Source organism: Pelophylax lessonae (genome assembly GCF_965119305.1).
Source record: "Pelophylax lessonae genome assembly, chromosome: 2".
NCBI classification, from domain to species: domain Eukaryota; kingdom Metazoa; phylum Chordata; class Amphibia; order Anura; family Ranidae; genus Pelophylax; species Pelophylax lessonae.
The window spans coordinates 92,795,973-92,811,967 of record NC_138769.1 but is presented as its reverse complement, the minus strand read 5'-3'; the positions used below and the strand labels follow the sequence as shown (position 1 = coordinate 92,811,967).

Here is a 15,995-nt window from a genome sequence, read left to right as displayed (position 1 = left end):
CACAGGGGAAACTTATTGGACTGCGGCGCTCCACTCCTTGAGACAGCCTTGATGAATCTTCTTATTAGAGTATGTTCTGCCAATCTGAGATCTAGGAAACTGGACAATGCTGCCACTTGTACACTCAAAGTATTGGGGGCTAACCCTGGACCAATAAATCGATCCTCTCTGGCAGCCTCCAGGGTGTTGCTATTGACAGTTTCTGTAGAGTGGCAAACCATGACCCTTTTGGCCAAACTGGAGCAATCAGAATTACTTTCGCTTGAGGATTTGACTTACAGAATCACATTTGGTATGAGCCTGAACGAAGGGAAAGCACACAGGAGACCCTCTGACCATGGAAATGCAAAAGCATCCAGATCCAGACTGCCCAGGTTTCTGTGAATTGAGAAAAAGTATTCTAATTTCGCATTTTTGGATGAGGCGAACAGGTCTATTAGAGGTCGACCCCACATCTCTGAGATTGCCTCGAACACTTCCTGATTCAAACTCCATTCCGTGTGACAAATCTTTTCTCTGCTCAAGAAATCCGCCAGAGGATTCAGCTTCCCTTTGAGGTGAATAGCTGCCAGAGAGGGTGTTTTATTCTGCCCACGTAAGGATCAGTTTTTGCCACTTCCATGAGGGAAGGGGACTGCATACCTCCTTATACACTGACAGGGAGAAATTCTGCAGAATTCCCATGTGTGCTTGAGCCCAGGAGATCGCTGGGATAGATGCCGTCGTCAGACACAAAAGCCTAAATTTCCCTGATGGATACTGCCTGTCTCAGTAGTAGACTAGAGATTTCTATCTTCAATAGATCTTTCTTCTCTTCCGGCAAATATATTTTTGCTTCCACCGAATCTAGTATGTACTATAGAAAGACGATCTTCTGCGATGGTTGCAAATTAGATTTTTCAGATGTTCACAATCCACCGCAACGATTTCAGATGGTTTATTGTGTAGCTTAGGCTTTTCTGCAGTACTGTGAATGACTCTGTAAATATCAGCAGATCATCCAGGTAGGGTATTAAGGCTGTAAGGCTTCTGCCAGGACCTTCGTGAAGATCCTGGAAGCAGATGCCAACCCGAATGGAGGACGTTAAACTGGAAAAAGATGATCTAGTCTGGACCTTTCATTGCAAACCTGAGGAAGGGTTTGGAGCAGCTTCTGATCGGCGTATGCAGGTATGCATCTTTTAGATCGATCGTGGACATGAAAGCTTCTCTGAATAATAGCCCCCTTGTTGTGAAAATCATGTCCATCTTGAATTTTTTGTAAACAACACTTTTATTGACTCCTTTTAAATTCAGGATCAACCTGTATTTCCCCAAAGGTTTCCTTCTGATGAACACATGGGAATAGAACCCCTTATACCCTTGCTCTCGAGTGATGGGGGAAAGGATCCAGAAACTCCTGTATTAGATTTGTCATGGCCGCTACCATGTCTGAGTCCTTTGGCAGTGGAGTCATCAAAAATCGCCTTGGGGGTATTTGATAGAAATCTATCCTGTAACTGTTGCCAATTAGATCCAGAATAAACTCCTTGGTTGTAACCTTTTGCCAAGAACGTAGGAAGGCCCCCAGCCTCGCTCATACCATGCAAGGGGAGTCATTGGCTCTTGTTTTTGGTTTGTGAGGGATTAAACAGAAATACCCCTCTGCCTTTACCCATCTTCTGTTGCCAGGGTCTACTTAGGTCCCTTTTGCCTGTGTCCTTCTGACCGATTTTGCTGAAAGGACGAAAAGGCTTTTTGGACTGTTGTCTCTTTGGATTTGGAAAGCCTTTCTTATCAGCAGACCTCTCCAAAACTGAATCCAGGTCTTCACCAAATATTAAGCTCCCCTTGAACGATAATGAGCATTCATTTGCTTTAGACGCTGCGTCTCCTGCCCCGCCTTTAAGCAAGATCGCTAGCCTGGCCTCATTTATGAGAGCTGTACATCTAGGTGAAAACCTGATGGCCTCTGCGGAAGCATCCGCATTATAAGCCATGGCCTTGTTGAAGATTGGAGTGAATCCAAAATCTCCTCTTTAGGGGTGTCTTGCTGTAGGAGGATCTTTAACTGCTTCAACCCTGGCTACACAGGTGGATGAAATGGATGGTTGAAAGTTAGCCGCACCTGCATCCCATGCCTTCTTCAAATAACCTTCCGCCTTTCTATCCATGGCTTTTTTAAGTGCTCCTGCGTCTTCAAAAGATAGGTCTGATTTTCTTGCTACTTTGGAAAGAGCTGCATCCAGCTTTGGACATTTCTCCCATAACGCCGCATCCTCTTTCTCAAAAGGAAACCTGGGGAGAAAGACTTTCTCTCCATTCCTGCAGTATGGTATCTTTCAAAGCAGCGTGTAAGGGGAACGTTCTTGCCTGTTTGATTGTAAACCTGCATAGAGTTTATCATGTACTGACAAACTTTGGCTCTCTTTTTCTTCTAACTCCAAAGTATCGTATATAATCTTGAGTAAATCATCTGTCTCGTCAGAGGGGAACAAACATTTTTGCACCCAACTTGCTTTTTATTCCCTTACTTTTCCTTCTTCAGCGGTAGAATCTTCACCCGAGTTGTCCTCCAGCTGTTCCAGCAGCCCCTGTCCTTCTATGACCGGTGCAGATGCATGGGCCTGAGGTGCCGCGCTAGCGTATTAAGTACTGGGCTGAGACACGTCTGAAAGACCTGGCTCTTGCAGAGAAGATCTAAAAGACTTGAATGTTTTTTTTTAATATAGAGCTAGTTTCTTTTTTAGCTAGAGCATCAATGCATCCTTGGCAAAGCACTTTTTACCCAGAAGGAAGACAACTTTTGCTTGCACGAGGCATATTTTTTTTTGGGAATCTCCCCCGAAAACCATCCCATCTTTATCATAGAGGCTCCTGCCCTGCAAGGCACAAGTGAACACTGACCGGTAAAGAAATTGCCAAGTGCAGAAATCCAAACGACACACAAAAGGAGAGAGGAAGATCACCAGTGACCCCCACACCTTTGCAAGCTAAGGCAGTGTACATGACCACAGCTACCACTAGTTCCCCTCCACCAGTGTCAGGTAACAGAGCTGATGACCCTTCATTACTCGCTTACCTTAGGGCCAGGATCCACACGAGTCCCTTGATCCACCTCCTCTGCAGCAGCCACCTCCATTGATGTGCAGGGAGTCTGGGCTTGCAGGATCCTTTAGGTGCCTGGAACATCCGCTGGCACAACCACTTTGTCCGTCCCTGAAGGTTCCAGACCGGCCCTGTGGATTGGGGAACTGGTCCAGTGCTCCCCAATGTGGTCCATACCAGAGGTACCGGGGGGCCCCGAGTTCCCCAGCTGCCCTTCCCCAGGGACACTGTCCCAGTTTAGGAGAGGCCAGGGTCGGGAGGCTTCTGCCACCTAGCACGGAGGCCTGATAGCATGATGTTCTCTCTTGAAATTATCCTGTCTGGCCGAGGAAACACAAAATACTGACGGTCTCTGGCTCTTACCTGTATTTAAACGAATGTGGATTGTGTTTCCTGTGCTAGGTGGGAAGAGCCTATCTCTCATTAAGCTGTCCTGGAAGATTCCTGGAATATATGTAGGGATGTTGGTAACTAGCAACCTTACTTCATGAATTGCTATAGTTCCACTTTAAGGAGATCTTTGCAGCAAAATCTTTATAGCAAACACAGTTCAAAAGGAGAAAAGTGAACATACTGTGTGGCAGGTCTCACACATGATTGTGCTTGTCAGCTCTCCTCCAAATAAGCGGTCAACAAAGTTGGGGATAGCTCTTCTTTTTTCACAGTCTAATAAAGAGAAAGAGAATTAATGTCACACTATTTATGCTTTTCCATCAACATTATATTGTAAATACTTTCCAGGAAAACTAGAAGCAAGAATTTGCGCAAAGCTTCTATTTCAGATAATGTTTAACAGCCAGACCACCCAAAACTTGTATTCAGATTTTGGTAGATGCTGCAGAGATAAACCTTTCTTCCATCCTTTCTCTGGAACTCTGGCTGCACACCTGCTGTGGAAGTTCTAAGCAGCTCTGCTGTCCCTGCTGGATTATATATATATATATATATATATATATATATATATATATATATATATATATATTATATTATAATATATTTTTTAATGTTAATTTTATTTTTAAGCTTTCTCTTTTTTTTTTTTTTGATCACTTTTCTTACTATTACAAGGAATATAAACATCCCTTGTAATAGGAATAGTGCATGACAGGTCCTCTTTATTGAGAGATCTGGGGTCAATAAGACCCCACGCTTCCTCCAGCTAAAGAAAGAGCTAAAAAAAAAAAAAAAATGATCTTGTATTTTTTGCCGAGTCCATGGCACTATTTACAACTGCCAGGCCGGACTTGACGTCATAACGTCGCACCCGGGCCTCCGAGAGTCATAGAGACTGCCGGGAACAATCTAGTCCTCAGTATTCTCTATGGGAAGCTTCCGCCGCTGGCGAATTCCTTCTCCGAATTGCACTGGCGATCTGGTAGAAGCACCAGTGGGAGGGGGGAGTCCCCTGTAAGAACAATCAAGCAGATGGAACATCAGAAGTGGTTAACCACATAGAAACATAGAATGTGTCGGCAGATAAGAACCATTTGGCCCATCTAGTCTGCCCAATATATCTGAATCCTATGAATAGTCCCTGGCCCTATCTTATATGAAGGATAGCCTTATGCCTATCCCATGCATGCTTAAACTCCTTCACTGTATTTGCAGCTACCACTTCTGCAGGAAGGTTATTCCATGCATCCACTACTCTCTCAGTAAAGTAATACTTCCTCATATTACTTTTAAACCTTTGCCCCTCTAATTTAAAACTGTGTCCTCTTGTGGTAGTTTTTCTTCTTTTAAAATATGCTCTCCTCCTTTACCGAGTTGATTCCCTTTATGTATTTAAAAGTTTCTATCATATCCCCTCTGTCTCTTCTTTCTTCCAAGCTATACATGTTAAGGTCCTTTAACCTTTCCTGGTAAGTTTTTTCCTGCAATCCATGTACTAGTTTAGTAGCTCTTCTCTGAACTCTCTCTAGAGTATCTATATCCTTCTGGAGATATGGCCTCCAGTACTGCGCACAATACTCCAAGTGAGGTCTCACCAGTACAGCGGCATAAGCACTTCTCTCTTTCTACTGCTTATACCTCTCCCTATACATCCAAGCATTCTGCTGGCATTTCGTGCTGCTCTATTACATTGTCTTCCCACCTTTAAGTCTTCTGAAATAATTACTCCTAAATCCCTTTCCTCAGATACTGAGGTCAGGACTGTGTCAAATATTCTATATTCTGCCCTTGGGTTTTTACGCCCCAGGTGCATTATCTTGCACTTATCCACATTAAATTTCAGTTGCCAGAGTTCTGACCATTCTTCTAGTTTTCCTAAATCCTTTTCCATTTGGCGTTTCCCTCCAGGAACATCAACCCTGTTACATATCTTTGTGTCATCAGCAAAAAGACAAACCTTACCATCGAGGCCTTTTGCAATATCACTTATGAAGATATTAAACAAAATTGGTCCCAGTACAGATCCCTGAGGTACCCCACTGGTAACATGACCTTGTTCTGAATGTTCTCCATTGACTACAACCCTCTGTTGTCTGTCACTCAGCCACTGCCTAATCCACTCAACAATATGGGAGTCCATGCTCAATGACTGCAGTTTATTGATAAGTCTTCTATGTGGGACAGTGTCAAAAGCCTTACTAAAATCTAGATATGCAATGTCTACTGCACCTCCACCGTCTATTATTTTAGTCACCCAGTCAAAAAAATCTATAAGATTTGTTTGACATGATCTCCCTGAAGTAAACCCATGTTGTTTTTCATCTTGCAATCCATGGGATTTAAGATGTTCCACAATCCTATCCTTTAATAGGGTTTCCATTAATTTGCCTACTATTGATGTCAGACTCACTGGTCTATAGTTGCTCGATTCCTCCCTACTACCTTTCTTGTGAATGGGCACGACATTTGCCAATTTCCAATCTTCCGGGACGACTCCTGTTACTAATGATTGGTTAAATAGATCTGTTAATGGTTTTGCCAGCTCACCACTAAGCTCTTTTAATAATCTTGGGTGTATCTCATCAGGACCCTGTGACTTATTTGTCTTCACTTTAGACAGCAATCTTAGTACGTCTTCCTCTGTAAAGACACATGCATCAAATGATTCATTAGTCATCCTTTCAAGTGGAGGTCCTTCTCCTTTTTCTTCTGTAAAAACTGAACAGAAGTATTCATTAAGGCAGTCGGCTAGCCCTTTATTCTCTTCTACATACCTTCCGTCCTTTGTTTTTAATTTAGTTATTCCTTGTTTTAATTTCCTTTTTTCATTTATATATCTGAAGAATGTCTTATCCCCCTTTTTCATAGACTGAGCTAGTTTTTCTTCTGCCTGCGCTTTAGAAGTTCTTATAACTTGCTTGGCCTCTTTCTGCCTAATCTTGTAGATTTCCTTCTTGCCTACCGGGCCAATTCTGACACTTTCCACATAAATGTAAAAATCTACTTTTTTTTGCTAGAAAATTACTTAGAACCCCCAAACATTATATATATTATTTTAGCAGAGGCCCTATAGAATAAAATGATAGGTGTTGCTAGAGCTGCACAATTCTGGATAAAATGAAAATCACAATTCTCGACGTAACATCATCTATCGCACTATACAAAAAAATAATTGGGCTAACTTTACGGTTTCGTTTTTATTTTCATTTATTAAAATGTATTGCTTTGAAAGACCGCAGCGCAAATATAGTCGGACATAAAATATTGCAATTACCGCCATTTTATTTTCTAGGGTCTCTGCTAAAAAATATAAATATTATGTTTGGGGGTTCTAAGTAATTTTCTAGCAAAAAATGTCAGAAAAATGCTTAGTCTTTAAGTGGTTATACTACCCTCAAGATACAATGTTTCTTTTTATCTCAGTGCTGAGCAATGTTGTGATAAACTTTGCCAGCTGTCTATTTTTTTTTTCTGAGCAGAGAACGGCTCTACACCTGTTGAATAAATCGTGGAAATGCCAGATTAAGATCGTGAGGGGGGGTTGAATCAAGCTTTTTTTTTAATGATTAATCATGCAGCTCTAGGTGTTGCAGTCTTTTATGTCACACGGTATTTTTTGCAGCATTTTTTTTTTTTTTACACTTTGATGAATTTTATTTCACACAAACAGAATATGTTACCCAGTTTTTTGGTAAAATATAAAAGATGAGGTTATGCCAAGTAAATAGCACTAACATGTCAAGCTTTAAAATTGGGTCTGCCTGTGGTACGGCACCAAATTTTTTTTTTTTTTTAACTTGTCAGGTTGCTTTACTTGATAGTAACTGCAGATAGAAGTTCATCTCTGTACTGTAGGTGAATGAAACAGTGTAGATACAAAGTCACAATGTTACCTTGCACCTCTATTTAAAACGATAAACACTCAGTCAGATTCTTTTTTGACAGCAGCGACTAGATCTGTTGTACTCACACAACAACTTCCAGCTTTGAATAATCAGAGCCAAGAATTGCTAGGTAGTGTGCGGGGGCGTGGCAGTGGGGCAGAAGGACTAAACATACTACACATGCCCTGTATACTTTGATGCCCAGTGTCCGCAACTAGTTAAAAACACCTTGGGTAGCCTTAAAGTGTTACTAAACCCACAACAGTAAAATCAGTCTGCATGTGCAGTAGCGCATGTTTGTTATACTCACTGTGGAACCTAAAGGGTTAAACCTCTGCATTGTGTAAATAGGATGCTTGATCTTGTATGCACAGATTCTCCTCTTCTTCCACTGACTCCAAAACATGTCCGGATAAGACAGAGCCTTTGGAGTCAGGCTGCACATGCTCAGTTTGGTATGTATTGCTAGAGTTTTTATTTTTCTTGGGACAGTACATGTGATCAGCACAGGGCCAATCAGCACTGTCCAGACAGAGGGTCAGTAGCCCTGTAGACTCATAGGACAGCTCAGTGCAGTATGAAAACTCCTACAAGCTTCACCAGGAATTGAGAGAAATCAAAAGACTGCTATATACTGCTGATGAGAAAATGTATTTAGCAGTTTATATTTACTAAAATAATTGCATTTCCATGTTCTGTGTACTGTGGGAGACCAGACATAGTGAATACAGGCTCCTGGGTTTAGTAACAATTTAAATGCTATAGCAGCTTGATGAATTAGGGCCTGGTGGGAAATCAACTGAACCACAGAGCTCCAAAGCAAAACAGGCTAGACAGAAACACAATATGGTTCTCACATATACACAATCATACCTCTGACAATCTTTTTAACTTCCCCATCCTCAATCTTCTCTGATGCAGCCTGTAATATCTTCGAAATAGCTGAAGTTACCCTCTACAATAATTACAAAGGAAAAAGATATGAAGTCATAAAATAGCATTAATGATTGCGGAATCTAGCTTCAATTAGAACAGACAGTCACACCACTGCTTTTTTTTTCCAACTCAGTCTCAAAATGTTCTCTATAGGGAGAGGTTTTGTTTATGGGTGACTTCAACATGCGTGACATTAACTGGAATTCTCAAACCGCTATTACAAGCAGGAGGAGGGACGTAATGGAAGTGAATGGGGTTTCTCTAAAACAGTTAGTAAAAAGCCCAACCCGAGGTGATCAGATTCTAGACCTAGTACTGACAATTGGGGATTCCACTGTCTGATGTTTAGGTGGGAGAGAATTTGGGTCCTAGTGATCACCAATGTCTTTGGTTTGATAGTCATATCTAGAGAATGTTGTTCTTGGGATAAGAAGCCCACATCCCTAGTAATTGTACAAAAAAAACAAACCCTCTGGGTGGGACTTTGAAGGGCATAAAAAATTAAAAATATGTTTAGAAAAATTGTAAATTTTATTACATATGAAAAATGCATATTAGATGCAAACAGGTGCGGCTGTACATTACACAATAATTACACCGTCCGAGAAGGAAACCACAGGCATTCTGACTGTAAATACATCATAGGACAGGTAGAAGCAATACCCTGGGTTTTTTTATGCCCTTCAAAGTCCCACCCAGAGGGTTTGGATTTTTGTTAGTTTGATATTAAAACAAGAACTGAAAAATCATACACAAAAACAAAAGTTTTAGATTTTATAAAGGACAAATTTTGCAGAAATAAGGACATTTCTAAAAAATGAATTGAAAGGTCGGGGGTAAAATGAGTAAGTAATCAATGGGCACTATTAAAGTCTACCATCCTGGAGGCAAATCAATTATATGTCAGGCAAGTTAGTAAGAATAAACGGAAGAAAAAAACAATATGGTTCACTAAAGTGGTAAGTAGGATAGTAAGGCTACGTTCACATCTTGGCGTTGCCATTACAGGCGTTTTTATGGGCGTTTTTACAGGCGTTTTTTGTGCAGGCGTTTTTAGATTGAATAGAGACCAATGGAAAACGCCTGTAATCTGCCCAAAAAGAAGCTCATGTACTTTTTTGAGTGTTGGGCGTTTTGCTCACAGCGTCAAAACGCTCAGATGTGAACAGGGGCCATTGAAATGAATAGGATTTGTCTTGATGGGCGTTTTGAGAGCTGATCCTAGAGCAGAAAAACTCCCCAAAACGCCTACATGTGAACGGAGCCTAAGGCTGCATTCACATGTCAGCGTTTGGATCGCGGGCAGAACCGCCGCGGTTCCGCCCGCGATCCGGAGATTATTGCAAATCGCGGGACGCCTAGCGTTGCCCGTTGATTTGCAATAGCCCCCCAAACGCCGAGCGATGTTGCCGCGATTTCCGCCTGCCGAATCGCGGCAACATCGCGCAAACAAAATCGCGGGACGCAATACGCTCCAAAGAAGTACAAGAGCTCATTCACACCTAAGACCTTGTAGCACTAAGGAGTCACTAAGGAGTCACAAGACACTGGGGAAGGAAAATGGCTAATTGGGCCCAATTGGGACAATTTTCACTTAGGGGTGTACTCACTTTTGTTGCCAGCGGTTTAGACATTAATGGCTGAGTGTTGAGTTATTTTGAGGGGACAGCAAATTTACACTGTTATACAAGCTATACACTCACTACTTTACATTGTAGCAAAGTGTCATTTCTTCAGTGTTGTCACATGAAAAGATACGGTGTAAGGGGTGTACTCACTTTTGTGAGATTCTGTATATGTAAGTGATATAATTAAAGATTTGTTTGGCAAGGTATTAATTTTTGCTGATGATACAAAGGTGTGTAATAGGGTTGATATTCCTGCAGGGTTCTGTAACATGGAACATGATTTGGCATTGCTGGAAGATTGGTCAAAGCAGTGGAAACTGCAGTTCAATGTTTCCAATTGTAAAGTAATGCACCTAGGGAAAAATTGTACAAATTTGGGGGTACGGTGTTGGCCAGCACTACAGAGAAAAAATATTTGGGGGTACTTATTTCAGGTTATTGCAAAATGAGCAAACAGTGTGATCAGGCAGTGGGAAAAGCAAAAAGAATTCAAGGATGCATCACTAGAAGGATCACCAGCAGGAGGAAGGAGGTTCAGATTCCTCTTTATAGATCTTTAGTGAGACCTCATTTAGAATAACTGTGTCCAGTTCTGGAGACCTCACTTACAGAAAGATATTGATAAAATAGAATGAGTCCAGAGACGGGTTACAAAAATGGTGAAAGTTTTGGGGAATAAAACACGTCCAGAGCGACTTTAGGAACTTAAAGTTATTGTAAAGACAGAAGGTTTTTTTTTTTTTATCGGAATACATTCTATGCATTCAGATAAAAAAAACTTTCTGTGTACAACAGCCCCCTTTAGCCCCCCTAATACTTACCTGAGCTTATCTCGATCCAGCAATGTTGCACAAGAGACTCGGCTGTCAGGGACTCTCCTTCTCATTGGCTGAGACAGAAGCGGAGTGCCATTGGCTCCCGCTGCTGTCACATTTAGTGAGCCAATGAGGAGAGAGGGGGGCGGGGCCTACCTGGGGCTCCGTGTCTGAATGGATACATGGAGCTGTGACTCGGCTCAAGTGACCCCATAGCAAGCTGCTTGTTGTGGGGCCACTCGTCAGGAGGGAGGGCCAGGAGAGCCAAAGAGGGACCCGAGAAGAGAAGGATCTGGGCTGCTCTGTGCAAAACCAACTGCACAGAGCGGGTAAGTAGAACATGTTTGTTATTTAAAAAAAACCAAAAAAAAACAACACTTTACAAATCACTTTAATATGTACAGTCTGCAGGAAAGAAGGGTAAACCTTGGATTGAAGGATTGAAACCTTTAAATACATCAAGGGGGTAAAGAAGGTTCCGGAGGGCAGTTTTTTCAAAATGAAACCAAAATCAAGAATATGGGTACATGACCTCAAACTAACAGGAGAAAAGTTCAAAACGAATCTTAGAAAATATTTATTTTACTGAAAGGGTAGTTGATGCTTGAAATAAACTCCCAGCAGAGGTATAGAGACAGTCAACAATAAATGGGTTCAAACATGCTTAGGATAAACATAGATCTATAGAAAAATGGGCAGACTCGATGAACTACTCTGTCTTCTTCTGCCGTCACTTCTCTATCTTTCTGTTACATTTAGGTAATGCAGATTTGAGTAACTGGAGGCACCACAATTTTAGGCTACATCCCCCAGACTGCTCGGTCTTCCAGTACTTTGCACAATCCAGAGTTGCCTGTACCTGGTCTAGAGATACAGCGGCAGTCAAAACTAAGAAATACCTGTATCTCCTCTCCTCTCATTCCATCTAGAAGGTAGCGGAGAAGCTCCTGGCTGTCTTGCTGCTGGTACCCCCTGAATCGGACGGCTCTGGAAAGAAAAGCAATGCAGACACTACTCATACATTGGCTAAGTAGAAACCACCTAACTCACACAAAGCAGTAAGAGTAAGACATTTATATAAACTGAGGCTACAACAAATAAATGTAAAGATTACATGGAAAACCGGTTTAGGGCTAATAAAATGTATTCTATTTACAGGTTTTAATGCTATAAGTGTATAGGGGCAGCCATGTGTCTATAAACACAGCCATGATGTGCCGTTTTACTAGCAAATGTGCAAGAGATTCTTAAGATGCACAATAAAATATAACCCAGCTAGCTTATAAAAAAGGATAAAAGATTACCAATGTATATCCTAGATTTAGCTAGGATATACCCCAAGTAGAGCCCTTGATTAAAAGCCATGATGGCTATCACTGAAAGCAATTTTCAGCAGTGCAAGTGAGACCAATCAGTGGGCTGCTACTGCTATCCAAAAAAAAAAAAAAAAATGCTTGAAGCAGAACTCCAGCCAAAAACAACAAGATAAAAATGAACAACCTATTAACCTGTTTTCTACCAAGTTACATCTAAAACCCCTTGCCGGCGCCTCCTGGCCCTTTAAGAGGCTCCAAATGCCGGTAGGGGGAGGTGAGCATTCTGATCATGTGACCACTGTTTGCCTGTCACATGATCAGAAAGCTCCCAATCGCAAGTATGCATTCAAAGCTTTCCAGTAGCCACCGGGTTCCCGCGTTGGGAGCGTGCTCTCACATGTGGCCGCTCGGCGGTAAAGCCCACCTGCTGAGAGGCCACATATGTGTGTATTGCCAGCAGGAAGTGGGTAAGTGACGTATCAGCTGCCTGTTTTTCACAATTCCTCCTACATACACCAACAAGGGAGCACTTCTCTCTCTGATACCAAGGATGAGGCTCTATTCTTCAAATTTACATCATCGATGGGGCACTATTCCTTCCACTACATAAACACAGACAACAGAACTGATAAGGGCACTATTCTTCCCATTGACACCAACTGATGGGGTGCTATTTCTCCCACTCACACCAAAGATGGGGCACTATTCCTCCCATTGACATCAACTGATGTGGCACTATTCTTCCCATTGTCACCAACTGATGAGGCACTATTCTTCTCATTGACACCAACTGATGGGATGCTATTTCTCCCACTAACACCAATGATGAAGCACTATTCCTCCTACTCACACCAAAGATGGGGCACTATTCCTCCTACTCACACCAAAGATGGGGCACTATTCCTCCTACGGATACCAAAGATGGGGCACTATTCCTCCTACTGATACCAAAGATGGGGCACTATTCCTCCTACTAACACCAAAGATGGGGCACTATTCCTTCTACTGATACCAAAGATGGGGCACTATTCTTCTTATTGACACCAATTGAATGGGGCACTATTCCTCCCATTGTCACCAACTGATGGGGCACTATTCTTCTCATTGCCACCAACTGATTGGGTGCTATTTCTCCCACTAACACCAATGATGGGGCACTATTCCTCCTACGGACACCAATGATGGGGTACTATTCCTCCTACTGACACCAAAGATGGGGCACTATTCCTCCAATGGACACCAACAATGGAACACTAATCTTACCATTAACATCAACTGATGGGGCACTATTCTTCCCACTGACACCAAGAAGTGGGGCACTATTCTTCCCATTGACACCAACTCGTGGGGTGCTATTCTTTCAAATGGCACAACTGATGGAGCACTATTCTTTCCATTGACACTAACTGATGGGGCGCTATTCCTCCCATGATGCCAAATGATGGGGTGCACTACTCCTCCTACTGACATTAACAACAGGGCATCATTCTTCTCAAAAACACTGATAGGGCATCATACCTTACCAACTAACCACAGGTGCCATGCAACGTTTTTGTCTCACTGATATCCAAGCCTGGGGCATTGTTTACATCTACTGAAAAAGAGGCATTGTCTATTCCCACTGGACATAGTCTGGCCACCTAAAGTTCTGAACTGGATTTCCAGAATCCTGGTGCCCAACCTGTTGCCCTTTGGCATATGACATGTGGCCCTCAGACCTCCACCAGTCTGTAGGGGAAACGTTGATTGGGGTAAAAGCATTGATCTCTATTAGACGCATGTAACATGTTCTCAGCTTCGTGTGTCTTCTGCAGCATTTCCCCAGCCAAAAATGTAGCATGTCCACACTTTTTGATCCTCATTTCCTTTATTAGGTCTGCAGTTACTCAAAGTCCTCTCAAGCAGTACACAAAATTGAACATTATGAGGCCCCCTTCAGCTCATAGGTTGACAACCACTGCTCTAGAAAGTTTGGAGACCCTTGTTTCATACAAATTAGAGGAAAGGAAACTCTTGGGTAGCTTGCTCCCAGTATATATTATGCATTAATGCCATCATTAAGTGCTGTGATAATTTCTTATGTTCAATAGTAAGCGTCACAGTCCTGGTACATACTCACTTTTTACAGACCTGAGAGAAAAGCTCTTTAGGGGTTACAACCCCTTTCTTAGTCTCCTGCATCTCAGTAAGGAATTGCCACATTGCCAAGGTAAGGGGTCCGGGTTGCTGCTCCAGGGTGACTTCTCGTGGAGTCTGAAATAAATCATACAGAGGCTCAGAAGACTTTAAAATGTATGTATGTATGTATGTATGTATGTATGTATGGAGTGCCCTGTAGTGCATTTGCACATCTTTCCCAGCAAGGAGTATTATCTCCAAGGGTTAGAAAGGCTGGATTCATCTCTTTTTCATGGATAGTGTAGGACCCACTGATAATGGGGTACTTTGACGCAGTAGTGGGCTTGAGCACGATATGGCCATATGGTGGGACCAAATCCCCATTTTTATTTATGGATTGTCTTCAAATTTGGTAGTAATTTCTTTTGCATGTGTGCGCTATTCTTTTTTAATATACATGTCTTTTGGTTCATAGCTGTACCAGCTTTAGAAATACATGGGTATGCTCCCCCAAATTTTTTGCATGTATGTATGTATGTATGTAATGCCAGAGTTTTTTTTTTTTTTCTTTAGTTTTGGATAGAGCGTGGAAATATAAAAACACCCATCAGGTTTTACTGCTATGTCCCTGCTGGGGAGATTCCGCTCTCCACTGTCATCAAGACAGTGAGTGATGGGAAATCCAAAAATTTGTTGTGCTTTTGGGACAGGCAGGGAAGGGAAATCTCCTGGAAAAAAAATCTGACAAAGTCTGCCAAGTAATAACTGCCCTTTACACACCTTTGTGTTTAAGCACTGTAATAGAGGATAAATCACAATAAATACCTGTTTTTCAAAGATTTATTAGCGGTCATGTGCCCGCCATCTGTCTTTTTGAGTACCAAGGAAGGGGCCAGAGCCTAGTATTGAAAGTCAGCTTTACAGGACTGTTGCGAGAACAAATAACAAGGATCTGAGAAAAAGCAAATGTCAATCAAATGCTCTGATCTGCCCAAGGAGGTAGTGCTGCATGTGACAGCTAGGAACATCCTAGGACACAATATGTCTTAAACTGGCCATAGATGGTTTGAAGCTTGACCGGTACAGCAGGGACCGGCTGAGATTCGAACCCTGTATGTGCAGGCTGATTGATCAACTTGGGTACAACCAACATTCAGATCTTCCATGCGATTATTGGCAGCGACTATAGCCACCAGCAATAATCTCTGTGCTTTCTCCCGGCTGGGATGGCTCCCCTAGCCCTCAGAACACAATAGCTCTATGGGAGGGATTCCCCTATCAACACTAACAACTGATTGTGTTGATGGGGGAATCAAGTGATTTTCCAAATAATCACACTGTCTATGGCCAGCTTTAGACACCATTTTGATCTGGAGCATATGCAGTAAGTTGGCAATACTGCAGAAGCTAGATAAGCATGCAGATTGTTGCCACTACAAAGCAGAAAAAGTGAGACACTGGTAAGGTCAATATATTTTATATATTACATTTTTGTAACGTATTTTTGTTTTGGGTTTACAACCACTTTAATCATTGTCTACTCTATCCAAAAAAAAAGGTCTGGCTTTACAAATACTTTAATAGGCGGTATATGGATGCAATGAGAACAACTAATGGAGAGTATACACTGCTGAAAAAAATTTAAAAAGAACCCTTTTTATTCAGAGTACAGCATCAAGTCAAATAAACTCCTTTAATATTGATATGGTAAGTTAAGTAGCAGAGGGGGTTGTTAATTCGTTTCAGCTGCTTTGGTGTTAATGACATTAAAATAGGTGCACTAGGTGGGCAACAATGATACAAACTCCTTACAGGTGG

General features: G+C 42.0%; 1 protein-coding gene across 2 annotated transcripts in view; it reads right to left on the bottom strand.

The window, feature by feature from the left end:
* Positions 1 to 15,995, bottom strand: part of USP16 (ubiquitin specific peptidase 16) — a 68,557-nt gene that overhangs the window by 27,275 nt on the left and 25,287 nt on the right. For both annotated transcript variants that reach the window (XM_082246625.1, XM_082246624.1), the window contains 4 exons: positions 14,179 to 14,312; positions 11,643 to 11,730; positions 8,238 to 8,319; positions 3,662 to 3,753 (listed from right to left, as the gene is read on the bottom strand). In XM_082246625.1, the coding sequence (XP_082102751.1) occupies positions 3,662 to 3,753; positions 8,238 to 8,319; positions 11,643 to 11,730; positions 14,179 to 14,312 (396 nt within the window). The remainder of the gene's footprint in view (positions 1 to 3,661; positions 3,754 to 8,237; positions 8,320 to 11,642; positions 11,731 to 14,178; positions 14,313 to 15,995) is intronic.